Source organism: Gnatocerus cornutus, chromosome 3 (genome assembly GCF_029298725.1).
Source record: "Gnatocerus cornutus isolate USDA-ARS CGAHR chromosome 3, icGnaCorn1.1, whole genome shotgun sequence".
Classification (NCBI taxonomy): Eukaryota; Metazoa; Arthropoda; class Insecta; order Coleoptera; family Tenebrionidae; genus Gnatocerus; species Gnatocerus cornutus.
In genome coordinates, this window is record NC_142235.1 from 13,684,629 (window position 1) to 13,710,761 (window position 26,133).

Genomic DNA, 26,133 nt, shown 5'->3' on the forward strand with positions numbered 1-26,133 from the left:
CAACAATGACGTCACTAATCTTAAGCTGGTCAAACTTCAAAGCTACAACTTTTGTGTTTTCAAAAATTCCATTTTCTCAAATTGTCTATTTGTTAATCTCATCAGTTTAAATTTTCCGTTTCTCCGAATTATAAGATGCAATTTCACGAATATTAGATTTTAGTTTGCTAGAAGGCATTAATGAAGACGTTATTAACCTTAAGGTGTCAAAACTAATAACTAATTTTTCATTTTCATGACTATTTGATCTTTTTTGGTATTTTTAAAAAAAATTATTTTGTTCAATCGGCAATTGTTCGATCATTTTTCCTTTTGTATTTATTTTCAAAAAAGCCCATTTTCTCAAATTGTCAATTTTATCGTTAATTATTATTATTATGTTATTATTTTATTAATTCTCATTAGTACAAATTATAACATTTCTAAAACTAATGATTTTCATTTTTACGAATCTTAAATTTAAACTTGAGGTTGGAAATATCAACGATGTCGTCACCAATCTTAAAGTGTTTGAACTGTAGAGCTACCAAAACAATTTTTTATTTCCATGACGCCCTTTGATCATTTTTTCTTTCGTATTTTTACAAAATCTCACTTCCTGAAATTGGCAATTGTTTGATCACTTTTCTCTTTGTATTTAATCACAAAAATTTTTATTTTTTCAAATTGTCAATTTCATGTTTTTTTTTCATTGTTAATGTCATCAGTTTAAATTCTCCATTTCTAAAATTTACGACTTCTTGCATTATAACAAGCAATTTCTGCGAATCTTTTTTAAAATTATTTTTCAAAGTTTAAATTAGCATGTTCTAAAATTGTCAGGCTTACTATTTTTAAGAAATGAAAATTTTGCCATAATTATACGCAACGAAAAAAAGTTTGCACTGTTTCCAATTTTAACCCATGGCAATTATAGATTTTACGACTAATTTTGTTTAAATCTTCATAATATCAAATTTACAGATTCCAATTGTTTTGAAACTCGGTCTAACGATATTCTCAAGTTTTTCGCATCTCTCGTTGGTTCAAAACTTCATAGTTTCGAATGCTCAATTAATGTTTCTTGAAATTTGCAAGTAGAATTTTAAACTTTTAATAACCACAAATAGTAAAAACTTACAATTTCTTTATTTACGATCAATAACTCAGATTTTCAGATTTTTGAATTTTCTATAATTTTTTTCTGTTAAATTTTAAGTAACAATAGTTTAAGGTTTTTTCACTTTTTGTTAATAAAATCTCAATTTCCCGAAATGTATTAAATTATAATGACATTTCGTACTTTTTTTATTTCTAACTTATGGCAGTTTTAAGTTTTGCGGTTTAGTTAAAACTGATTTTGTTCCAATTTTCACACTGCAAAGACCACAATTTGTATTTTTTTTATTTAAAAATCTCATGAATTTCAAATTTGAATTACCTATATTTCATTTTCATTTTTCCAAGTTTTTATTTTCTCAAAATTTTATAAGAAAAATGTGTTGACATAATCAGCTTATCAGTGTCTTAAATTATAGAAAGCAAAGTTTTTAAATTATGAAAAATTATGACTAAAATTGATTTTTCCATTTTTTTTATTTTATAAGGGTGCGCGAATTCTTATTGGCCATAATTCCCAACTTATCAAATTTGAAATAAAAATTTCATTATTTTTTTTTTTTACTTTTAACTGTCAGCTTTTCTGTGGCAGAGCACGGAAATAGGAAATAAAGAAATGAAGAGAAAAAATGTATATGATCAAAATTAATTTTATTAGCAAAAAAACTCAACATTTAACAACCACATCCAAGCTTCTGCATGAAGACGGCCTTCTTGGCGCTAGCAGCATGTGCAGCGGAAGAACTAGCCATATACGAGTAAGATGGTGTATAAAAAGCTCCGGGTGGTGGTAGAGGAACGCCTTCAGATTCACCAGCGCACGGTGGTGGAAGTACCGGGGGGAGTGCCAGCTTATCCTTCAGGAGCTTCTCTTTGAAGATGACATTACCAGGTTGGAACCCATCTTGGCAATATCCAGCCAGTGGTGCACCAGGAGCTGGAGCAAGGACTGGTCCTGGACCAACTGGGAGTACATCAATAAAAGTGGGTGGTTTAACTGCAACAAAAAAGTTAGACAAAGAAGAAAAAGACTAGTTTGTTACTTTTGGCTGGTCCGTATCCAATTTCGCCCAAACTGACTTTCCTGGGAAGTAGGGCGTCTAAGTGTGCTTCTTCTTCTTCTTCGGCGAGCTGGAGGAGATCATCGTGGGCTTCTTCGTCCAAGGATTTGATGGTTGCGCAACCTAGGGGTTTTTTGAGTTCGACGATTTGGCCGTTGAGGCTGTAGAGGTTCTCTTCGGGGATGTTCAAAGCGGCTTTCTGGATATACAGAGGGATGTCTTTGGGAATGGTTCTGAACCCGAAAGACAACTTATCTTCACTGAGGTGGCAAGCCGACTCTTGTGCCATCTTCCGTGCTAAGTGCACGGAGACAGGATCAGCAGGGACAAAGTTGGCAGGATTTCCAGCCAAAGCCAGAGGAGCAGCATCATTGACAATCACAGGAACGGGATTGGGGGCTGGGGCAGGAACGCCGCCTCCGAACAAAAGCTGCTGCTGTTGATTTAAAGTCAATTGCTGTTGCTGGCTCAAAGTCAACTGGTGGTTGCTGATGTAGCCCCCACAGGCTGTGCAAGCAGGTTTAGGTACCACCGCTGGTTTCACAATAGCGTGTTTGCATCCACATGGTCCGGGAATGGGTACAAGTGGTGGTGGAGGTGGTGCCAAGGGTTGGATTACTTTACAAACAACTTTGGGTTCAGCTGCCAATGCTGCTGGAAGTACCGGCTTTGGGACATCCACTGGACGTACCACCAAAGGAGTACACTTGTGCGAGCCGGGACCGCCGAGGTTGGAACAGACGTCTTCTCCAGGTCCAAGCCCACAGTTGCATGGGAGCGTGGGGAAACCCTTTAGAAACCATTAATAATAATAATACTAGTTGTAATTGTGGTACTTACGGTGGAGAGGGCTACCAATGGTAGTAAGTATAAAACGGTAGAAGTGATCATGATGATTGGATCGCTGTGATTGATGCTTCTTCATTGCGATTTCGTGGGTTTTATAGTCGGAGGCGATGATGGTTGTTTGTGTATGTGGGGTTAGAAGGTCACGTGGATTGGTGGATTCGTGGTGGCTTAGTTGTTGAGTACGTGATGTTTGGGTATTTGGAGGTGAAGAAACTTTTAGTTTACATTGTCATTTTGGCAGGTGAAGCGTTTCGGTTTTGGCCCTCTCAGAGTCTCTCTAAGAATCTATAAGAATTTACATTCGAAGAGTAGGAAGAAAGTGAAGTACCCAAACAAGTTCTAAGAAAACTAACGATAATTTGTATTTAAATCTTTGGAAATCTTTAGTAATCCTTGAAAATAAAAAATCTGTGAACTAGAAGATCTAGAGAACGAATATAATTTTTTCAGAAATCCTAAAAAATTCCAGCTGAATTCTAGGGATCGTAGAAAATTTTTACAACTAGGGCAATCCTACGGGATCTCATGCAACTCCTCAGAATCTTAGAAATGCTAAAGACTCCCTAAATATCCTATAGAATCCTAAAAATTCTTGAGAATCTCATCAAATCCTAAAGAATTTACATAGAATTACAGTCATGCTAAAAATATTAAACCTATCGTGTGATCCATTATATTTCAAGTCACAGTTGGCTTTGAGAAAACTTTCATGTCGTAACTAACACCACCGCAGCAGTTTTGACGTATGAAAACTAAATATTTGAGAGATTTGACAGTTTTTGAGCAAGAAGCCGACGTACGTTCAAAACACAGTCCGCCTAGAATAGAAATTCAGTTGATTACACAAAATATCCCGTGGAATTACACGAAATCATAGAAAATGCTGGAGAATACCAGTAGATACCACAGAATGTTAGAAAATCCCAGAAACTCCCAAAAAGTCCCACAGAGAAAGAAAATTCGAAAGAACACCATAAAATTTTGAAAAATTTACATCAATACATTAGCACTTTTTTAATCAGAGTCTCGCTCATCCGAACAGGATTTAACTTGATTTGTTACTTTTTAATCCGAACGACGGATGTATTGTTCACTAATCCGAACAAATTAAATTTTTTAATAATTAGTTTAAAAAGTTAATTGAGACGATTACAAATATTCTTGTTTCGTTGTATGTGCCTGTTTGTAAAAAGATTATATTAATCCAAAATTAAGGTCAATGAGCGGATCTCTATTTCTTAAAACAGATTCTCGGTAATCCGAACAATCACCTTGGAATTAAGTCGAATTAGCGAGGTTCTACTGTACTTTATACCAAATCCTCAAGGAATTTCTCAACTTAACTTTTATCGTGTAAGTTATTCCTCGTGCAAGAGCTGTGTAAATTGGGTTTTGAGGTACAAAAGACGATTTTCCAACCGACTTGGATGAATTTGTACCAATCGTAGCAGCTTCCACTTTGCAGTTTTCAAGGGATCGCAGCAGTTTATTATTTTCTAACGTAAAATCACAGAAAATGTAATGTCAAAATTCACGACTGTCAATTTCTGGGGTGGTGGCGGTACCAACTTGATCATACGAAAAGTACGAAATTTAACGCGTCAAGATTCAGTTTAAATAAAGGAATAACTGTCAAAATGATAACTTTACAACTTGAACGGACTGTATAAGAATCTCAAAATAGCAAACTGATAAATAGTCTAATTACAATTCGAGCACTCGAGATCGGGTCTAGATCTTTCCGCGCTGCCAACTCACATTTTCACGTTGGCAACCCTGCGTACCGCCATGTTTAACAGTACCCGCTCTCTATCCGTTTAAATGCAACAATGCTCAGGTGAGTCCCAAATAAAACCACTTTTTGCTTCCGTAACAAATATAATAATCACAATCTAGAAAAAATCCGCGGCTTTCTGTCTCTTCGGCACATTAATCTTCAACAAATCATCCGTCAAATTATCATCAACCTTCCTAATCCCCAAGTTCAATTTCGGCGTCACCATCCTCTTCGGCGTCCCTGGCGTTTTGCTCCCCCTCGGACTCGGCGAATACGAGAACCTCATATCTGTATTTAACCTCAATTTGGAGGTGGCAAATCGCCGCGCCGCCGGCGACATGGTTGCCAACCTATCCGTTCGTGGAGACGGCGTCGCGAAGCGTCTCCGTGCCGCATCTATCGCTTTTTGTTTCCGGTCTCTGTTCTGCTCCCCGACTTTCTCAGCGAGGGCTAAAGCTAGTTGTTCTCTTCGTGGGGGATCGGCCATTTTAAAAGAAGGCCCTTGGGAGCGAGGCAGGGGGGTGTCGCTACCGTCCAGCCGAAACGGGGTCCCTTCGATTTCACCCCACGTCATGAGAGGGGTGTCGGTGATGCCGGGATGCGGCGACGGCGTCTTCACGAAACCAAACCCGCGGATGGTCTGGGAGTCGTTCTTCATCAGTTCTTTACCATCGACGCCGATTTTACCGTCGAGGACTTTAGCTTGGGTCTTCGCGAGCTCGTTTATCGTCTCTTTGCTTTGGATTTCGTTGAAGGGGTTAATGGTCAGGCGGGTGTTCCCGTGGACGACTTCCTGTCTCTTCTTATTCAACTCGATTTCCTGTTCCTGGGTCAGAGGGACCCCATCTGGAATGTACATAATGTAGTTCTTGTTTTTGTACCCCCACGTGTCCACGTTTAGTTTTTTCTCAGGCAGAGCCGCTTGTTTTTCAATGGGGGGCAACGCCAGCTGCCCTAATCTCTCCTCTTCACTCTTGTCTTCTTCATTGTACAAATACGAGTACTTCTCCTGGTGCTTCTTCTCCGACTCCACAAGTATCTCCGTGAAGCTCCGATTGTCTTCAGACGTGTGCGCGCTCAGGAACTGATCCAGACTCAACTTCACCTCCGGCTTCTCCTCCTCCTCCTCTGTCCCAACTTCCGGGATTTGCGAATTGTGGATATTTGCAGGTGTCTCGAACGTCGCGGGACTGGGAACTAAAACACAGTTGGTACCACTGCAGAAACACCAAAAAGACTTACTTCGTTGTGTCGGGGGGCGATTCCCACTATACTTCATGTACAACTCCCTCATCTTCGTCATGTCGTTCCTCTCCATAGCGTCCAGGTACTCGTTTTGGGCCTTCAACTTCTCCAGGTCGGGGAAGAAGTCGCGCTGGATGATTTTTCCGATTTCCTGGAATTAAAAGAGTCAGGGAGTCTCACGGGGGGGTGGGAAACGTTACCTCGACGTAGTTGTCCTCGTCTAGGACTTTTTCTTTGTGGCGCTTCCGTGGGGTTCCTACGGGCTTCTTGAAGATGATTTCCTTCTGGATGTCTTTCATCACCGTCAGCGCTTGTCTTCCGGGGGTGTTTTCACCGTTTTCGCTCATTTTGGAGGTTATGGTCGTTTATTGTCACTGAACTGTCATCGAAGTTGTGTATGCAACAAGTCTGGTGGAATCGGGAAAGAGTTACGTTCACCCGACGTGTTGTCGCGACCAGTGGCGCCTCGTGCGATGACTTCAGTGGCGCGAAATTCAAATTTTTAATCAAAATTAGAACAGTTTTAATGAACTCCTTTTTTTCTCCCACATCAAAGCCCCCTTTATTTTGGCTATTAAACCCGAACCGCTCTTAAATTTTTCATCGCTTTTAATATCGCGCTTCTATTTGTACTCGCATTTTTTCTCTTCTTTATTTTCGTTAGTTCGCCTGATATTTATACGGGGCGACATGTGTTGTCGTCTTCGTCTATAAGTAGGGAAAAAACGGGTGAATAAAGTAAACTCGAGCGTGTTTCTAACACCTCGTAACTGAGCAACGACGGACATATAGCTACCACATCCGCACGTTGACTTTTGAGATATTGTCAAGGGAGATTTTGTTTGGGTTTTGGCGTATGACTGCGTTTGATGTTCGCTGTTTTCTTGTTTTTTGGGAGTGGAGGCGGCCAAGCTCGACTTTTTTCGTAATTGGGGGAAATAGCGCGGAAAATTTCAGAGGCGGCGGCGGTTTTTATAGCTCCGATTTATGTTGGCCAACCTGGAAAAGTACGCCATGTAGCAGGCCAGGACATAATTGCATAATTGTTTCAATATTTTTCATGTGTATATTTGAAATTTTTGGTGACTTTATTTTAATATGGAAGTTTAATTGGCAATTAAACAAAACCTAATTATAGAAAATAAACAATTATTTAATTATATCTCTCTAAACTAACAAAAACCGGAAACATAAAGTCGCACAACTCATTTATTTTTTCGGTGGTAGGACTCAAGCACCGACATGACTTCCGCTTTCCAAAGCTCACCTTAATTGGTAATTTTGATTCGATCGGTTCGAAGTCAATAATTCCTCGTCTGTTTAAAATAAAACTGATTTAAACTCAATTACTTGTGGCATGAAGTGTTCAAGTTCTATGTGAATTCCCCGGGTCCTCCATCATCGATCTCGCTTCTAAACAACCCAAATTCTTTCTCGAAAGAGTAACACACAATCAAAATTGGATGATTTGTGGCTTGTTTGTATACACAAAACTCTCATTTCCCACGTCGAATGGTTTCCATTAAATTTATGGGCAGTTTGTTTACGTCAAGTGGTAGCACTTCATGTTAATTACCACAAGAATGTTATCCAAAAAAGCGACTTTGTGTACCTTCTGTAGAGAAATCGCTGGCAAAAATAAGATTTTGTCACAGTCATTAGTGAAAAAAATTCCCAGATTCTACCATCAACACATGGCTTACGTTGTCAGACAGCCCATAAATCACCCCATCGATGGTTTACATTAACATCCAAGTGGGAGCGGCGATAAGGGCACCCAAATTTGTCACAACATAGGTGGGCCACGCTGTTAAAAGCACACACACGCGCTTTTGTACCATGTGGGGACAAAGCTCCATTTCTGCCCATAACGATCGCATGCTCTCTGATTTTATTGCTTCTTTTGAAGATGAAAGACTTTAATTTTCGCCCTTTGACTATTTTTAGAGGCGCGAAATGTCAGAATTGATGTCAATCGTCGCGTTATGATGGAGATTTACTTGCGCTTAAAATAAACATCATTTTAAAGTCATTAAGGAAGTTTTTTCGGAGCTTACATAATCCACATGCATTGTTAGGTATACACGGTGGGCGAAGAAAATTTTAAGGAAATCGAGCGTGTTGTCTATTTTTGGGGTTGGGGTGATTTGATGGATGGCCCACGTCAAAGGCTCGAAGTGTTTTACTCGGAGCGTACCAAAACGGCCATTAATTTCGATTACTTATAAAAGTACGGTTGGCCGTGGAAACTACAGAGTGATTTATTATGGAAAAAGTTGTTTGATCTAGTTTTTTTTTTGTTTCAGGTTTACCCGTGCAGTGCTGACAACGTGAAAAACGGGAAGGTGTTAAGGTAGGTGACTTTTTTAATACAATATTGCGAAGTCCGGGCCTCCCTAACAAGGCAAGGAATTAAATCCGCGAATTGGGAAAGTTCAATTTTTTTTAAACCGCTGTGGATTTTCCATACAGTTGATAATTACATATTTTGAGTAATATTTTAAATTTTGAGAATTTTAGGTCAATTCACAAATTCACAAATACGCAATTAATATCCATTCACAAAACATAAAAGTTACTATGGTTGGCGATAAAAAATAACCCTAAACGGAACAGTTGGCGAGATTGGTATAGTTCGTACAGTGAGAGTTTGAATGACAGAAAAGTCACTAAATCTACGCAATAAAAAGTGTTCCATACGCGCGAAATTTAAAATAACAAAGTAACCCCAGTTACTGACAACCCTGTCAACCCATTTCGCGTAGGAATTTAGTGTTTTTAGTGTATTTTGTAGCATAATTTGCTGCCAACCTATATGTCAACTGTCGAAATATCCCAATTTCTCACCGGATATTCTATAACCAAATGGACATTTGACAATTATAATGCCAAAATTTCAAAATGAGATCTTTAATTTCGACTCACTCTGCAAGAAAGCGTAAGGAATAGATAATTTCTGCATAGGGCAGTTTCAACAAGACACTAAAAAGTTCTCTACGGTAAACAAAAATTAAACAAACTGAATTGACAGTGACAACAAACTTCAAAGTACAGTCCCATGAAATGACGATTTATAAGTACACTCTGATTTTACAGAAATCAAAGGTAACTTGACTTTTATGTTTTGAGAATAGATATTACGTGTATCACCTCAATATGTATTTACAATCAAAAAAATGAATAAAAAAAGGATTGTAATTGACTCGAAGACTGATTTATAAGAAATTCAATTCACTTATGCAAAATTTCAACACAATTTCTCCTAAAATTCTCAAAGCGCTGATAGAACAAGATACGATTCTGAGATTTTTTTTACAATTTTACGTTTTTGTAAGTTTAAGAATCGTGAGAAATTTTCAATAAACAAAATAAAAATATCAATTAATTTAGAATATTTCTGAATGTCGAAAACTAAAAAAAGTTCTGTGTGAATTAATATTCTAGGGACTTAAAAAACTGAACATTTTTTAAAACTTTTGAAATTGCCAAACCAAAACAAGGGATTTTTCTTTTTCTCATACAGGGTGATTTTTTAAAAACGGCAGGCGTTGTAAAATTTTTATTTATGAACCGATTTCAAAAATTTAAAAAACAAATTAAATGGTTTTTAATTTCCTATAAACTGATGATTTTAAAATTTTTCTAAATATCTTAGTATCTTTTGGGCGATACTCAACTTTCTTATTTTAAATTGACACCCATATTTTTTTTTTTTCATAATTTAGAAGATATTAATTTTCTTGATTCAGAAATGTGTAATATGTTCTACTTTTACAAAAAATATGTAAAAAAAAAATATATCAAAAATGAAAAAATTTAGGCAATAAAAGTTAATAAAATCTTGGTGCGTGGTGTCAAATAACACAATATCGTTATTGTAATGTCCAAAAGCAGCAAAAAACAGAAAGAACAAGTTTTCTTTCAACAAGATGGGGCTACACCTTACAATGCACAATGCATTTCTCGTAGGTGTCAATTGTGCAATGAAAAAAACGGGATGGCGTTTCAACAGTATTTTAATTAAATTAGGTAGTTGTTTTTTCTGATTTGTAATTATTATTGTCTTTTGTTATTAATAATTTAAAAAATAAGATCCGATTTTTTTTGTTATTTGATTCTTTTTGACATTACAATAACGGCATTCTTTTATTTGACACCATGCTAGATTTTATTAACTTTTATTGCTTTTTTTTCAATTTTGATGATTTTTTAAAAAATATTGTTGGTTAAAAGTTGAACATATTACACATTTCTAAATCAAGAAAATTAATATCTTCCAAATTATGAAAAAAAATATGGGTTCCAATTTAAAATAAGAAAGTTGAGTTGATACTAAGACATTTAGAAAAATTTTAAAATCATCAGTTTATAGTAAATTAAATTAAAAACCATTTAATTTGTTTTTTAAATTTTTGAAATCGGTTCATAAATAAAAATTCTACAACGCCTGCCGTTTTAAAAAAATCACCCTGTATTTGAGAATTCACAGAATTTCGTAATCTTTACTAAATAAAAACTCATTGCTATCAAATTACTCAAATCTAATCAAAATATTGATCTGTGAAATTGGAAGAATTCAAGAATTATAAACGTGTCTAAATTCCCAAATGTCTGAAATCTAAATTTGGAACTGTAAAATTATTCGGCATTCTCCTGAAATTTTCGAATTTCGAATGAACCCAAAATAAAATTAAAACTTGAGATTTTTTCGAACTTTGGAATTCGATCTATAAAATATTTTTTAAAGAATTCGAAAATTCCCCAAAAGTCAAAATCTCGAATTGTAAAATTGTTTAAAACAATTTAGTAGAATTTTATGTTTTGATAATTGGAGAATTTTTAGAATTCCCAAATTGGTAATGAATAAAAAAGCAAATTCTAGAACATTTTTAGAAACTCCTGAAATTCCCAAACAATTTTGTTTTCCTTGTTTCATATTTGAGAATTTTTAGAATTTCCAAGTTTTTATATTTAAAATTTGAAAATTCAGCGTCTCAAAAATTCGCAAATATATTTTTTTTAGATTGTAAAGTTATAAATACGAAATGTCGCTTTTCTAGAATTCTCAGCGTTTTCCTGATATCTTTTAATTATAAAGAGTCAAAAATTAAATTTTGTTTTAGCTTTTCCTGCATTGGATAATAGTAGGAATTTCCGAATGTGCGAAGTTCTAAATTTTAAATTATTGATTAGATTATAGGAACTTAAATTTACGCAATGACTAAAATTATTAAAATGACAAAGAATAACAAGATTGTGGGATTTTCACAATTTTGAACAAAAAATATGACAATTGGACGATTTTCCAAATCAAAGTTTTGTGGTCTCTTTGTGAACAAAGAGAACAGAAAGACTTAAATACACGAAATGCTACATTTCTAAAAATTTTTGAAACTCGTGAAATTCCTAAATTACAAAGAATTTTTATCATTCGAGAATTTCCAAAATGTCTGAATAAAATTTCGTAATTGTACCATTGAATTTTTTGAATATTGAAAGCTACAAAAAATGTTTGTAAATTGAATAAAAAAAAGGAATTCCCAAATGTTCGAATTCCAAATTTTTAATTGTAAAATTATAAAAACTTTAATTTGCAAAAGATCAAATTCTCAAATTATGTTAAATAATAAAAAAAGTAGGTCAATCACTTGAATTTTGTACAATACTTCTTTACGTTTCCACATATTCGAGAATTGTAAGAATTCCGAAATAAAAGAATAATAAAGAAGAATTCGCTCTTCCCAATAAAATTTAATTTTTCTAATAATACACAGCACATTACCTACATCACACTGTTTACCGTTTTTACTGCTTCTGCGAAACAACTTTTTTGCCCAGGCCCGTACTCGTCTTTTTCCTTTAACTCGAACAACCGTGAAACTTGTCAACCCTTCCATAAACACGAAATCGCATTTAGTACTCATAAATCTTCACTCGAACAGCACACAAAATTTACAAAAAACAGAGTTGGTTCCAGGACCGTCTGTTTCCGAACTAATGATTAATTAGCCAAAGGGACACCTAAAAGTGAGCGTGTGACGACTTGTCACAGTTCGTGGGACGTGATTGATGTGTTTCATACAGGGTGGCACTGAAAATGATCTGTGAGGTCTCCCGGTCAAGGAGTCTGTGCGGAAGTGATCGTTGCACAAAAAAACAAACATTAGAAAGCGATTAGACGAGGAAATTTAATACGGAATGACCCAAAAACAACGAAAATATAACTGATTTATTCATCCAAATCATTTACATATAAATAAAAATAATACTCTTATAGAAATGTGATACATAATTGTACAATAAATTGGTTTGATTTTCCCCCGTCTCCTCTATCTCGGGCCGAAATCGTACCCGTTCTGGTGCAGAGCCGTACTCCTGAAATTCCCGTTGTTTCCGTAGAAGCCCGTGTAGTTCCCGTACATGGGTCGGCCGAAATTCGGGCCCCTCATCGTTTTATCGTTACTGTAAACAGAGTTGTAATTGTGGAGGAGATTGTGGGGGTGGTACACAGGCCCGTAATTGCACAATTCTCCCGAGTACGGCTGTCCAATCGTCGTGAGTAGATTCGACTGAAGGAGGGTCGGTTGCGGCGGCGGCTGTTGATACCGATTCTGTGGAGCGAACAGGGGCGCCGCCTCCGTCGGTTGGAGGTGGTCGGGGGCGGCGAGGTCGTCGCCATCTGCAACGAGAATGTAAACTCGTTGTATAATTTATGTAGTGGATGGTCGGCCATGTGCTCGACGAAATTATAAACAGAAATCTCTGTGTATATGTGTATCTACTTAACCAGACTGTTTACAAAAGCGTTAAAAAGCACGAAAATCCTTACCGTTTTACGATATATACTTGTAAACAGATGGTAATTGAGTTTATGTTTCGAAGTTGAAGGCTTCTTAAATCCTCGATGCGTGTACGATCGGACAGGAATTTTTTTTTTAAAAAGCAGTTTGTTTTTCTAACGTAATTTGGCGCGAGGTAAATATAAATAACGGTGAGATCAATCAGTTGGCTGATTTAGAATTATTGCAACGAGGAGGTTATATTTACCTTTGGTGCAGCTGGTTGGGGTTGACCTCGATGTGGTTCTTTGGCGTTGGACCTGAGTGCTTTGGGGGACGGCGTCGGGGCCGCTGAAAAATCGACACCCAATTAGTCACTCTAGAGTCAGAATTCAGTTGTTTCTCTTAAAATAAACATTTATAACATTTTAAGTGAATGTGTGTTTCAGAAACACAATTTTTGATTCAATTTAATCTCGCATTTTTTTAAATTTTGTTTGAACGAAAGAGAAAAGATCTGATTTTATAAAAGTTTTCAATCAGATTAAGTTTCAACTTGACAATGGTTTTATGGGCCTTATTGTATTTAATTTAACTAAGACGCAAAATAGAATAAATTTATATTTTCAATTTGAGATTAAATTTATTTGGGGCTACAGTATCTATAGAATCTAAAATAAATTTATTTAAAAAATGAATAACAAATAATATATTAATAAACACAATAAATTCTATAAAATTTGTCTTAGTATATTGAGAATTCAGTAATTTCTCTTGGAATAAATATTAAGGTCATTTTAAATGAGTGTGTTTTTTGTGGAACAAGATTGTCTCTCTAAATTTTATCTTAATTAAATTTATTTTTAAACTGTGGCCGACAAAAATACTCTAAAATGACTTTATATTAGATTAAATTTATACTCAACTTGGTCGCACTTTTATTTTATATCGAAAAAGAATAATAAGTTTTCAAGTTTCTAATGAGATTGAATTTTAACTTGAGAGCGGTTTTGGGGATTTTGGGCCAGTTTACAGAAGCTATGTTTAATGTTAAATGTTTAATTTCGATTTAATTACTTGACATCATGTTAAAGTGACATGTGATCGTTTTTCCGCCACTCGTCAAATTAGTTGCGAGATTAACTTAATTTAAATTAAATTATGGTGTAAACCAGCCCTTTAAATAATTAATTCGGTTAAAACGCAAAATAGAATAGAATTTTCTAAAGATACTTGTACTAATTTCTAATTTGGAATAAAAATATTTTTATATTTTATTTTGAATTTGAGCTTAAATTTATCTGAGGCTTTTATTAAATTCATTTAAAAAAAATAATAACAAAAACTAAGCATTGTTGGAATTTAGACTAAATTTAACTTTATGACATTAATTCTTTGAGTTAAACTTTATTAATTTCATCTAGTTTAAATTAAACACAATAGTTTTTACGAAATTAGTTACTTTAGAGTGAGAATTTAATTATTCTTTTTAAAATAAATATTTATTCAATGTTAAATGAACGCGTTTCTTGGGAAAGAGGACTCTCTCTCTGAATTTTAATTTAATTAAATTTATTCTCAACCTGCGACCGACAATTAAAATGCATTGAAATTAAAATAAATTTAGTTTAAATTTTTTTATTTTTATTCTATTTCAACGAAACGGATGATATTTCTACCAATTCTATAAAAATTTCAATCAGTTTTCAGCTTTTTAATGAGATTGAATTTTACTTAAGGGTGGTTTTAGGGACCTTATTCAATTTAATTTAATTAAAACGCAAAATAGAATATTGTTTTCGAAAGATTCTCGTTCTATTTTCTAATTTGGAATAAAAACTTTAGCAATATTCTTAGATTTAAATATGTACATAGTTTGATGCAAAGTGATATTCCTATCCATTTTATAAAATTTGAAATCAGTTTTTAAGTGTTTAATGAGTTTAATGGTTTAGAATGAGATTAAATTTCGACAGTGATTTTAGGGAATTTATTTATTACTAAAACACAAAATATAATTCATTTGGAATAAAAAGCTTCTAACAATTGTTTTTTATTTAAATATAGTTTATTTTTTTAATAAAATAGTGTTAATTGACTTTAAATTAGATTAAATTTAGTCTCAACTAATTTATCATTTTATTGTAACGAAAGAGTAAAGACTCAATTGTACAAGGTGTTTATAAATGCTTCTAGCATCAAGCGTGGCTTTGGAATTCCTGTCGTACACTATTTTGCCGCTTTGTTTTCATAGTGAATGTAACTATCTTGAAAATTATTTATAATGTTACTAACTTCAATGACGTTTTAGTTACGGTTTTGTGCCTAGGTTTTGGATTTTCAGGTTTTAAGCCACAACGATTTAAAGAGTTTAATGACAAATGTATATTTTATTATTTAGAATTTGAGCTAAATTTATGTGAGGGCTTCGGAAAAATCTAAAATAAATTTATTTACAAAAATAACAAATACTAAGCTAAATGCGATTTAGACTAAAATAACTTTATGAAATCAGTTCTTTGAGTTAGATAAACTTTATTAATTTTATCTAGTTTAAGATAACTCAATAATTTTTACGAAATTAGTTAATTTTGAGTGAGAATTTAATTATTCTTTTTAAAATAAACATTTTTTATTTCATTTTAAATTAATGTGTTTTTATTGAAAGAGGATTCTCTCCCTGAATTTAAATTTATTTAAATGTATTCTTAAGCAGTGACTGACAAAAAATACTTTAAAATGACTTTGTATTAGATTAAATTTATTCTTAACTTGGTTGGACTTTTGGGAATTTTATTTTATTTTATTTTATCTGCTTGGAATAAAAAACTTCTAGCAATTTTTGTAAACTTAATAAGTTTGATGACAAGTTTATTTTCTGAATATATGATTAATAAGAAGTAATTTGAGAGCTACAAGTTTTTTTTAACTATCGTGAAGGTAAAAATTTGATTGTTTCCAAATTTGGAATTAAACTAATTTATTAATGCAGTGAAAGGCATTGAATTATGAATTACTCTAAATTAGATTAAATTTAGTCTTAATTTGGTCACATTTTTACAATTTATTTTTCATGCTATTTTATGCTTTATATGTCTTATTTTCGTCATAACAAACTACTATACCAACGACGTTGTGAAATTTCAGTGTTATTAGGTGAAAATTCTGACATAACCTGTGAAACGACCCAGTGCTGCCAACTCAATTCGAATTCCAAAGCCTCCCGCGCTCTCTCCTCCAGTTTTCGCTTCATTGATCTAAAATACTCTCCACTGTTTTTATTATTGTCCCGTAAGGTTGTCATTACCGACTGCAACGGAGACCGCGTGTTATTTCTGTAGCTGCCAAGCGTTTGAATTAATAGCCCCCAAGTATTCGAACACATCCATCTTCCAATCTGGCTGTCTCTTCCTTACAAATGATGCCATTCCTGGATGCGTGTCGTACCGAATTTTTCAAATACACATCGACAATTATGTGCGAGAACACGAAAAAACCGTTCCAAAATTAGAATCGCACAAAAAAACGCGATATAAATCTCGTCGTCGATTATGAATGGTATTTATTTTGATTTTGGTGGATTTTTAAATTTGAAACATTTCTTGCTTAGCTCTTGATATTTTTAGATTAAAACTAATAAACATTTCAGTGTAGCGCGAGATTTTTAAATAAATATATCTACACACACTGCACGGTTTTTATATGACACAAGATGCCATTAAGGCGCTATTTATTGCTTTCCGTAAGTGAAAATAGAAAGTGGCACTTATCACGTTTTAGATAGCGAAAAGTTTCATTATTAAGGAATTTTTATAGCTGCAAAGGCGGCCATGGAAGCGCAGCTCACTATGATCTTACTTCCCAAAAACTATATACTTAGCACCAAGTCCTAGTTTCTTTACCTTTCGAAGGTGGCAAACATCCACGTTTGTTTGAAACTTCATTACTCTTGCCAACTAATAAACTTTTAAAAGCACCAAATAAATTTCCCCCGTAGCATATTGTTTCGGGAACGCTTCGTATCGTTTATATTCCCAGTTTTATAATTGGAGTCTACATTTCAAGACGAGTACCACCTTTCGACCGATAAAAATAAAACAAATAATGTCAAAACACGGCGATAAATTCGATCTGGAAAAAATGTCGAAATTGTCCGAGTGACTAATTCGTTTTTAATTTCAAACAGAAGTCGGGAATATTTTAAAAGTCGTAATAAAGTCGCTCGTAAATACGTTAAAGTGACGGTCTTTGTAATAATTTGAGGTAATTTGCTCATAAATACCATAAAACAGTTCGTTTCGGTGAGATATTGGACAGGTCGGTTATTCGATGGGAGACAACCTAAATCCGTTTTGGACGTTTTACATGGGACTTTTGATGTGCGAGTTGGTGGTATTTTTGGAACTGTGAGCTTGGCGCCCCCTTTGACGACGCCGGTGTCGACGCTGCTCTCTAGTTAGTGGCATCATCATTATTATTATTAGGGGACAAAAATTGCACTTTGGAGTGGGCTGCGGATACAACGCCGACAAGTCTAAGACATACGTTGCATATTTCGGGAATTAAATTAGGCAATGAAATATATTTTTTCTTAATTTGCTGTCCCGACAGAGCTATTTCCTCAATGGTTTTGAATGCGTTAATAAACCATTTTCACATCGGATGCGTTAATAGCTTCGTTTTCCATTTAGGGACCTTTTCCTACAGCGGTTAAGTTGGTAAAACGTCATTCTTGTCAACTGTCATCAAATGACGTTTTATTACTAGTTCAATCTCATAGTAAATACATAAATACCGACTTAAAAACAGTGCTTTAAGGAATTTCTTAATGCAACGGAAACAATTGAAAAGTAATGCTGTAGTGTTTCATTCGAAAATAGGTATTTGCTATTGCAACAGCTATTTCCGCATTCATTTTGAATGCGTTAATAGACCATTTCCACATTAGATGCGTTAATAGCTTCGTTACCATGGCAGCGTGCGAAATTAAAAAAAATGTATTTAATATGTTAATTACAAAAAATTACAAAAACTCGTTTTTACATGTGTTTTCTACATTTTTTTTTCTGTTGAAGAATTATTTTAACGTTTTTTTAGAAAAACACTTTGAAATTTCAATTTAGGGACATTTTTTTAGAGCGGTTAAGTTGGTAAGAAAGACATTTAACTATCAACTGTCATCACTGTGTCAAATGGCGTTTATTAGTAGTTGAATCTCAGAGTACTGAAAAAGCAATTGTCAGGAGTACCAACTTAAATACAGTGTTTTAAGGGGTTTCTTAATGCATGAGAAACAATTGCAATTACAATGCTGTAATGTAACTGTTAAATCACCCAATCAGAAAATAGCTTTTACTATTGCAACAGCTATTTCCGCATTTCTTTTGAATGCGTTAATAGACTATTTTCACATTGAATGCGTTAATAGCTTCGTTGCCACAGCAACGTGGGAAATTGAAAAAAAAAATTTAATATCTAAATTAGGAAAATTTGCATAAGAAACACCATTCCAGCGCTTGTGCTTTAATACAAATTTTATAAAACTCGTTTTTACATGTGTTATATACATTTTTTCTGTTGAGGAATTATTTTTTTTAGAAAAACACTTTTTGGCCTTATGAATTGTAAACGTCAAATTAACATTCAATTGACATCTTCGGAAACACTAGAGATTTACAAGCGCCCTGGACGTTTACACACGTCCGTTTTTACCGTGCGGTAAAAATTGCCCAAATCGTCTGCTCTTCAGATGCGTTTATAAATTAAAATCACTTTACCATAATGAAGATTAATCACCAAAGTGGAATCTACCTAAATTAATATCTCAATTAAGATAATATTTCTATTTTTAAAGTAATATTAAAACGTTTTTTATATAGCGCCATCTTGTGTACTTTTTGTGCAGCAACTACAAAATTGACAGAATCGACAGATGATGAAATTTAGAAATGTCAGATGTGACAGTTCTCATGAATTTTGAAAAACCCAATTATATAAATTAAAAGTTTTTCGGCCAAAAAGTTTAATACAACTCTTGTGCGTTAACCATTTTACAGTGCTCAATCATTAAAGCACTCCGGCTACGCCGTCGTGCTTCAAACTGATTTCGCGCTGTAAAATGTAAGTTACCACACGCGATTGTAAATAACTATTAAAGTTTCCATTTAGGAACATTTTTCTAGAACGGTTAGGTTGGTTGGTAAAACGTCATTTATTTGTTAACTGTAATGAAATGACGTTTATTATTGGGTGAATTTTATAGTTTTGACTAGGAATTGGTAGGAGTAGCAACTCAGGGGTTTCTTAAAACATTGGAAACAAATGAAAAACAGTGTTTTAATATTCACTCTTAATGCACCAAATCAAAAAATAGCTATTCTTGCAACAACTTGCGAAATGGTAATATTTTAGAAGACGTGGCGTTCGTAACATCCATTTTGCATGAGTAAGAAACAAAATTTTTTCCACAATCTAATCGCAATAAATGCAAAATTTTACAATAAAAACTTGAAGTGACAGTTCTGACAATGATTTTAAAATTGACTCTTTTGTTAAGAGAATTTCCGCTTTGTTTTAAGTGCGGATTTAATCACGAAAATCTTAAGTTTTTGCGAGCAATCTAACACAAGTCAAAGTGACATACTTTTACGCACTTGTTTGATTACTTTTACACACTCATATGTCACTTTGATGCATTTGGGTGTAAAAGAATGTTATTTTGAAATGAAAATGACAATCAAAATGTCAACTTTATATTGCGATTGCAAAAAGAAATATTTTTCCTAATTTTCTGTTGTATTCACTTTGGATGTGTTAATACACCATTTCCACATCGGATGCGTTAATAGCTTCGTTATCATTACATTATACGTAGGAAATTGAAAAAAAATTGTATTTGATATACAAATTAGGAAAAATAGCATAAAACACTTCTACCTAGCACTTGTGCTGAAAATCTGGACTCGTGTTTGAATAAGAGTTTTATAAAACGAGTTTTGACATGTGTTTTATACTATTTTTTCTATTGAGGCATTATTTTAACGTTTCTCTAGAAAAACATTTTTAATTTTCCCTTTAGAGACATTTTGCTAAAAAGGTTAAGTTGGTAAAACGTCATTTTAGTGTCAACTGTCAAATTTAAGTGGTTTCTTAAAGCATCGTGAACAATTGAAAAACAATGCTGTAATGTAACTCTTAAAGCACCCAATCAGAAAAAAAACTTTTCCTAATTTGTTTTTGTAACAGAGCTATTTTCGCTATTTTCGCATTCGTTTTCAGTGCTATAATATCCCAATTCGATACGGAATGCTGTAATAGCTTGGTCCGTAGCAACTTGAGAATGTTTAAAATACAAATTAGGAAAAAGACTTTATGGACCAAAACTGAGGTCTGTTTCGGAAAAATGTTCGTCTTTGGTCTTTAGTTAAAAAAAAAAAACAAAAAACAATATACATGATAAAAAAAATAAAATTGGCAACCTTAAAACAAAAAACAGCGAAAAATTTGAGGATCTACGATCTTATCAAGTAAAAACCCAGAAAATGAAAATATAGAAAGACAAGACATTGGAAAAAATAAGGAAATGAGAGAAGAATTAAAATTAAGAAATTAAATTCAACATAAAAAACATGAAACCGAAGAATTAGGCAAAGGAAAATGATAAAACTAAAAACTCACTAAAAAAAGAAAAATGTGGAAGCAAAACTAAAGAATATACAATAGCAAAAAACTGACAACTGAAACAAGATACAACCGAAATATGAAAGATGATCTTAAAAAGTACGAAATGAGAAAAGGAAATTAGAATGAAAATATTAGAAAAGTGACAAAGGTGAGCACACAGAAAAATCTGAAATAGAGAAAATAAAGAAACAAGAGTTAAAAATTGAAAACATAATAAAAATATTTGAAAGGTACGAGAAATGACGTAATTCTACAAACATACAATAAAAAAGTACTCACGTTTCATCTGGATCACAGTCTCTGAACCCTTTGGCGAACGGATTACTCGCAATCTTCAACTGCGTTATCTGTAAAAACCCGCAGTAGTACCACCCTAAAAACAAACTCTCTCCCTTACCCTATGATTCTGGTAGGCGGTAACCGCGGTGAACGCCGTCTCCGCAAACACAAACGTTTTGAAATTCTCACTGCAACCCTCCTCATTCCCCCCATTCTTCCCTGGTAAATAAACAATATGAAACCTAGGTTGGTACCGATGCATCGAATTCAGTATAATCTACAACCACCACCATCAACCTCCCCTCTAACCGCCATTACTTTATACTCACGTGACCGTTATCATCCAGCTGGTTATTGGTCAATTTGAGTTTATCAAACGACACTGTTTGTTTCATCCACTGGGCCCCGGTGGCGGGGCTGTCAGGATGGACGTGGATCCGTGGGGGCGACACGGGGTCGGCTTTCCCCGCCACCACCCAACTAGAGCTGTGGAAAGCGTAACGGTAACGTTTATCGTCAACGGGGACGAAATCCATCATCAGCATGTATTCAGAGTGGAGGTCCAAACCGCAGAGTTTGACTTGGAACGTGGGGAACATGCGTCGGCCGGCTTTGGTTACGATCATTTCTGTACCGAGCGAGTGAAATTCGTCCCAGAGGTGTTTCATCTCGAGGATGGCGCCGGCGTTGGCGAGCGCGGGCGAAATTGAAGAACTAGACAAACTTTGGGGGATTTTCATTAAAAATAAAATGGGTTGGTACGACTTACTTTGTGTGATTTTTGTTGTGAGTGTTGGTACGATTGTTGTTGTCACGTTCGGGTTCGGGGTCGAGTGGAATGGAGTCGGCTTGGTCGAGGGGGGAGTACGCTTTGCGGTCTTTCCCGGCGCTCTGCAGACATGCTGGAAAAAATAGTATAAATAACACGCGTAAATAATTTCTTATTTTTTCCAGATTTCGCTGTCTATATTTACATTATAGTTGTTTTGCCGAGTTTGTATAAACTTAACTAGTAAAAGAACAGACGTTGTTTAGAAAATAAACATTCGCTGCGGAAATTGTAAGTTTGGATTGATAAGCAAATGGTTGTTAGATGCCAAGACATGAAAAATGTCTTTTTCCAAGAGTGGAACGCATAAATTCGGGAAATTTAGTATTTTAAATAAACCACGAAAAATGTTTGCTCTTTTTTCTTAAGATTAAGAGCTGTGGACGGATTCTGGAAATATTTTATTGTGGCTTTTCTTTGAAATTCTGATTTTTTTAACTTATCATAAAAATATTATGTGACTAGTCACAAAAACCAAGTTTACGAGCGAATTTGTTTAGTTCTTTATGTTATTTCTCAGAAGGCTAAACAGCCGATTTTCAGCCTGGAGATGCTAATACAAATTTGCAGATTTTTGACATTTTGAATTCCAAGCAAAGAATTTGACTGATTTAGCTACTTACATATTTTCAAAAATGTAAATAAGTTTTTGAAATTTTGAATTCTCTTTGTTTTCGGAGTTAATTAAAAGAAATTGAAACATTAAAACATAAAATATACCACTTTTGAAAATCGTAACCGAATCTTGGAATATTCAGGAAATATTGTGGAATTTTTGGAAAGGAATTGACCTTTGAAGCATTTTAAAAATTGATAAATTAAAAAATTGAATAGAAATGGGAAAAATTAGTTGTTTGTAAAATGTTTCTTTTGTGTTCAATTTAGCACAGTTAACAAAAGTGTTTCCGGCAGTAAAACCTCAAAATCTTTATGTTGTAAGACTAAAATTACCGAAGTTACGCCATTCAGGTAAGCAATAGAAAATTTGGAATATTTTTGTTCCGACGTTAAAATACAACTTTATAAAGTTTTTGTTTCTTGGTCTAAAAATGTGCATTTGGTTACAGTTGATAAATGTGTCTTTGACAGTAAAAATCTATAAGTTGTAAGATCAAAATTACCAGAATTAGAAGTGTTTATTTAAAATTTTGTTTTTTTTTCGGATTATCCTTACAATAAAAATTTCCAATTTTTTTTTTTAAATTTATGTAATTTAGCACAGTTAATTAAAGTGTTGACAGTAAACCTCAAAATCTGAATATTGTAAAACCAAAATTACCAAAGTTGTCATTTAATAAAAACCTCAAAATCTGAATATTGTAAAACCAAAATTACCAAAGTTGTCATTTAATAAAAAATGGTGAATATTTTTGGTCCGAAGTTAAAATAAAAATTCCTACAGTTTTTGTTTCTTGGTCTAAAATTACGCAATTTTCCAGTTGATTAAAAAGTCTAAAACAGTAAAACCTCAAAATTTTAATGTTATAAGAACAAAATTATCAGAATTAGAAAAGTTGATCTACAATTTTGGACTTCTCCGGCTCATCTTTCAAATAAAAATTTCCAATTTTTTTTTTCTTTCTCAAAGTTGATGTAATTTTCCACAGTTAATAAAACCTCAAAATCTGAATTTTTTAAGAATGTTACGTCAAAATAAAAATTTCTAAAATTTTTGTCTCATGGTTTGAAATTGTGCAATTTGCCACAGTTGATAAACGTGTTTTCGGCAGTAAAACCTCAAAATCTGAATGGTTTAAGTTTAAAATTACCAGAATTAGAAGTGTTAATCTAAAATTTTGAATTTCTTCGGCTTATCCTTCAAATAAAAAGTTCCAAAATGTTTTTTTTTCCTTCAAAATTTATGTAATTTAGCACAGTTGATAAAGGTGTCTGAGGCAGTAAAACCTCTAAAACTGAATATTGTAAGACAAAAATTACCAAATTTACGTCATTTAATAGAAAATGGTGAATATTTCTGGTCCGACGTTAAAATAAAAATTTCCAAAATTTTTGTTTCTTCTTTTAAATTGCGGAATTTTCCACAGTTGATAAAAAGTCTGAAACAGTAAAATCTCAAAATTTCGATGTTGTAAGAATTAAATTTGGAATAATGTTGGTTCGGTGTTAAAATAAAAATTTCAAAAAATTTTGTTTCTAGATATAAAATTGTGCAATTTGCTGCAGTTCATAAACGTATCTACGCCAATAAAACCTTAAAATCTGAATGTTGTAAGATCAAAATTACCAGAATTAGAAGTGTTTATCTAAAATTTTGGATTGCTTCGGATTATCCTTAAAATAAAAATTTCTAAAATGTTTCTTTTTTATTGAAAATTTATGTAATTTAGCACAGTTAATAAAAGTGTCCGTGGCTGAGGCCGTAAAACCTCTAAATTTGAATATTGCAAGACCAAAATTAACAAAGTTACATCATTTAATAGATAATTTTGAATTACTAGTTCGGCGTTTAAATAAAAATTTCTAAAATTTTTGTTTTTTGGTCTAAAATTGTGCAATTTTTCACAGTTGATAAAATAGTTTGACACAGTAAAACCCTAAAATTTTAATGTTGGAAGTTCAAAATTACCAAAATTAGGAGAGTCAATCTAAAACTTCTTCGGCTCATCTTTCAAATAAAAATTTACAATTTTTTTTTTTCTTTTTCAAAGTTTATGTAATTTGGTACAGTTAATTAATCAAAATGCCTGAGACAGTAAAATTACAAATTACCAAATTTTTGACGTAATTAAATAGAAAATTCCGATTTCACATAATTTTGAAATTTTGAAACAAAACAATTTGCAATTTTAAAAAAAAACTAGAATTTTACACGATTTTAGAAATTTGTATCTATGTGCAATAAAAATTAATCAATGAAATTGAAATAACGAAATTTTTCTTAATTCACGCTGTATATGAATTTTCGAAAGAAAGAAGTTTTCACATCTTTGGCAATAAAAATTTTCGTTTTTCTTCGGAAGTTTCTCTGCAAATTTTTGGTTAAATTTGTTTACAAAAAAGTGAATTATGAGCATTAGAAAGACTCCCACAGATAAATGAGGGTAATAAATTCCCCAAATCCGTTTGTTTGCCACTTAATTAATCACAACATCTCCCATCAAAAATATTTATGACGCCTTACTCCTCACTTAAGCACCGAAAAACCCCTTTAAACCCGACGCCGTTCGCCGACGCTCAGCGTCGTCTAATTGTAGGCACCCGACGTTCAACTATTTCACTAAATCAAACAGTCTCATTAGTTAAACACATTGCACATTTGTAACCAAACCGTGTGATTTATACGACACTCCAAGAAAAAGAAACAACCGAACATCAATCACTTTTTTTTCTTGACTCACCCTCTATCTGTTTCATGGGCGTCACAGCCGAATTATACTGCCAATTATCCCCCGGTGAGGAGTAACAATATTGTTGGTACGCCACTGCCGAATCCATGGACGTGCTGGTCGATGGGTCTTTCAAAAACTGGTGTTGTTGTTGGTGGTGCATTTTTTGCACATATCCCTCAAAAAAATCACCGCACCACCGAAATCAACCACTTTTTCTCCACCGCCACAGTTAGTTCAAAAACCCGATTAATCTACGATCTAGTTATCCGAGTCCAATGAAAACTTGATTAGCTTTGCAAGCAGTCGCGAACAGTTGAACGTCGTCACTTTTAATTTGATCACGGCACGAGCGATGAAATCGGAATTTCGACACCTTGGAGCGTATTAACCTGCAATTTATAGTTTCGTTGATTATACAGAAATAGTGTTGAAAATGCGCGAAAACATTCGAACAGACTCACCTCGACGGGGAAATTTTTCTTTAGTTTTTCGGAGATTTTTTTTCTTTCGGTTTCTAGGTGAAAAAAACTAATAACTTCGACGACACAGCACTGTCGACGAATTATTCTCTTTTATATCATTAACTATTTAGATATTTTCACGGCCAACTTAAATGAAGCACGTTGAGTGACTGAAGCTTAAGTTTTTCACACATGTTGTCAACGTTGGCCATGACAATTTTGGAAGCTCGCTTCCCCCACCTCGTCGAATGAGGATGGAGAAACGGACTTAAGTCACGTAGGGGCGGAGTTTCGGAAAGAACGTACAGTCGGGGAAGGAGAAAATTAATCGAATTTAGATTTTTTACCAGAAGCTTGACGGGGATTTATGGGAAGCTTTTATCGTTACCAGCATAACAAAAAATTGCCTATAAATTTATCATTCATTTTTTATGGATCATCTGTATATTTAAATTTGGACGTTTCGTACTTTCTGAAAATTGTAAAAATTGGAATGAAGATGTATTTAAATCCTGAAAACAAATGTTAAAAACAGGGCAAGTAAACTTTAAAATTTGAATCCTGAAGCTCTTAGAATAAACTAAAATTTTTGGTAGTCAAGATTTAAAACCTGAAAAAGCCTAAGTTTGAAACCTCACAAAACTTATATCGACAAACCTTAAATAGCCTACGATTCTAGAATGCTCTGAAAACCTAAAAAACGGTTACATTGTAGGTACAGT

The 26,133-nt window shown here is 33.7% G+C and overlaps 3 protein-coding genes and 1 long non-coding RNA gene across 5 annotated transcripts; all 4 read right to left on the reverse strand.

The window, feature by feature from the left end:
- Positions 1–1,772: 1,772 nt before the first annotated feature.
- LOC148177218 (uncharacterized) lies at positions 1,773–3,050 on the reverse strand. Its single transcript, XM_088033281.1, has 3 exons — positions 3,000–3,050; positions 2,142–2,949; positions 1,773–2,095 (listed from the first exon to the last, which is right to left on the reverse strand). The coding sequence occupies exons 1-3, from the start codon at positions 3,048–3,050 to the stop codon at positions 1,773–1,775; spliced, it is 1,182 nt and encodes a 393-aa protein (XP_087889407.1).
- Positions 3,051–4,866: 1,816 nt separating this feature from the next.
- On the reverse strand, positions 4,867–6,458 carry Es2 (ess-2 splicing factor homolog). The gene is made up of 3 exons (XM_088032100.1): positions 6,231–6,458; positions 6,028–6,181; positions 4,867–5,982 (listed from the first exon to the last, which is right to left on the reverse strand). The coding sequence occupies exons 1-3, from the start codon at positions 6,375–6,377 to the stop codon at positions 4,901–4,903; spliced, it is 1,383 nt and encodes a 460-aa protein (XP_087888226.1). The 5' UTR covers positions 6,378–6,458; the 3' UTR covers positions 4,867–4,900.
- A 75-nt stretch (positions 6,459–6,533) lies between these two features.
- On the reverse strand, positions 6,534–8,414 carry LOC148177220 (uncharacterized). The gene is made up of 3 exons (XR_015769821.1): positions 8,088–8,414; positions 7,298–8,035; positions 6,534–7,029 (listed from the first exon to the last, which is right to left on the reverse strand). It is a non-coding gene; the product is annotated as an uncharacterized LOC148177220 (long non-coding RNA).
- Positions 8,415–12,295: 3,881 nt separating this feature from the next.
- org-1 (T-box transcription factor 1) lies at positions 12,296–25,599 on the reverse strand. 2 transcript variants are annotated; one of them, XM_088032360.1, is made up of 8 exons: positions 25,412–25,599; positions 24,960–25,339; positions 21,541–21,673; positions 21,101–21,485; positions 20,890–21,048; positions 20,772–20,839; positions 13,078–13,160; positions 12,296–12,709 (listed from the first exon to the last, which is right to left on the reverse strand). In XM_088032360.1, the coding sequence occupies exons 2-8, from the start codon at positions 25,108–25,110 to the stop codon at positions 12,360–12,362; spliced, it is 1,329 nt and encodes a 442-aa protein (XP_087888486.1). In that variant the 5' UTR covers positions 25,111–25,339; positions 25,412–25,599; the 3' UTR covers positions 12,296–12,359. The 2 variants fall into 2 exon arrangements, with proteins under 2 accessions (XP_087888486.1, XP_087888485.1); XM_088032359.1 differs by having other exon boundaries at positions 21,101–21,494.
- Positions 25,600–26,133: the final 534 nt, after the last annotated feature.

Excerpts from the sequence above, each read along its gene's own strand:
- LOC148177218 (XM_088033281.1), bottom strand. The coding sequence starts at position 3,050 with ATGATCACTTCTACCGTTTTATACTTACTACCATTGGTAGCCCTCTCC. Across the intron at positions 2,950-2,999 it reads CATTGGTAGCCCTCTCCACC|GGTTTCCCCACGCTCCCATG; the intron begins GTAAGTACCACA and ends TGGTTTCTAAAG. Across the intron at positions 2,096-2,141 it reads TGGATACGGACCAGCCAAAA|TTAAACCACCCACTTTTATT; the intron begins GTAACAAACTAG and ends TTTTTGTTGCAG.
- Es2 (XM_088032100.1), bottom strand. The coding sequence starts at position 6,377 with ATGAGCGAAAACGGTGAAAACACCCCCGGAAGACAAGCGCTGACGGTG. Across the intron at positions 6,182-6,230 it reads ACGAGGACAACTACGTCGAG|GAAATCGGAAAAATCATCCA; the intron begins GTAACGTTTCCC and ends TTTTAATTCCAG. Across the intron at positions 5,983-6,027 it reads TCGCCCCCCGACACAACGAA|TTCCCAGTCCCGCGACGTTC; the intron begins GTAAGTCTTTTT and ends ACTGTGTTTTAG.
- org-1 (XM_088032359.1), bottom strand. The coding sequence starts at position 25,110 with ATGCACCACCAACAACAACACCAGTTTTTGAAAGACCCATCGACCAGC. Across the intron at positions 20,840-20,889 it reads CCGCCTACCAGAATCATAGG|ATAACGCAGTTGAAGATTGC; the intron begins GTAAGGGAGAGA and ends GGGTTTTTACAG. Across the intron at positions 13,161-20,771 it reads GACTGTGATCCAGATGAAAC|CGGCCCCGACGCCGTCCCCC; the intron begins GTGAGTACTTTT and ends TCGATTTTTCAG.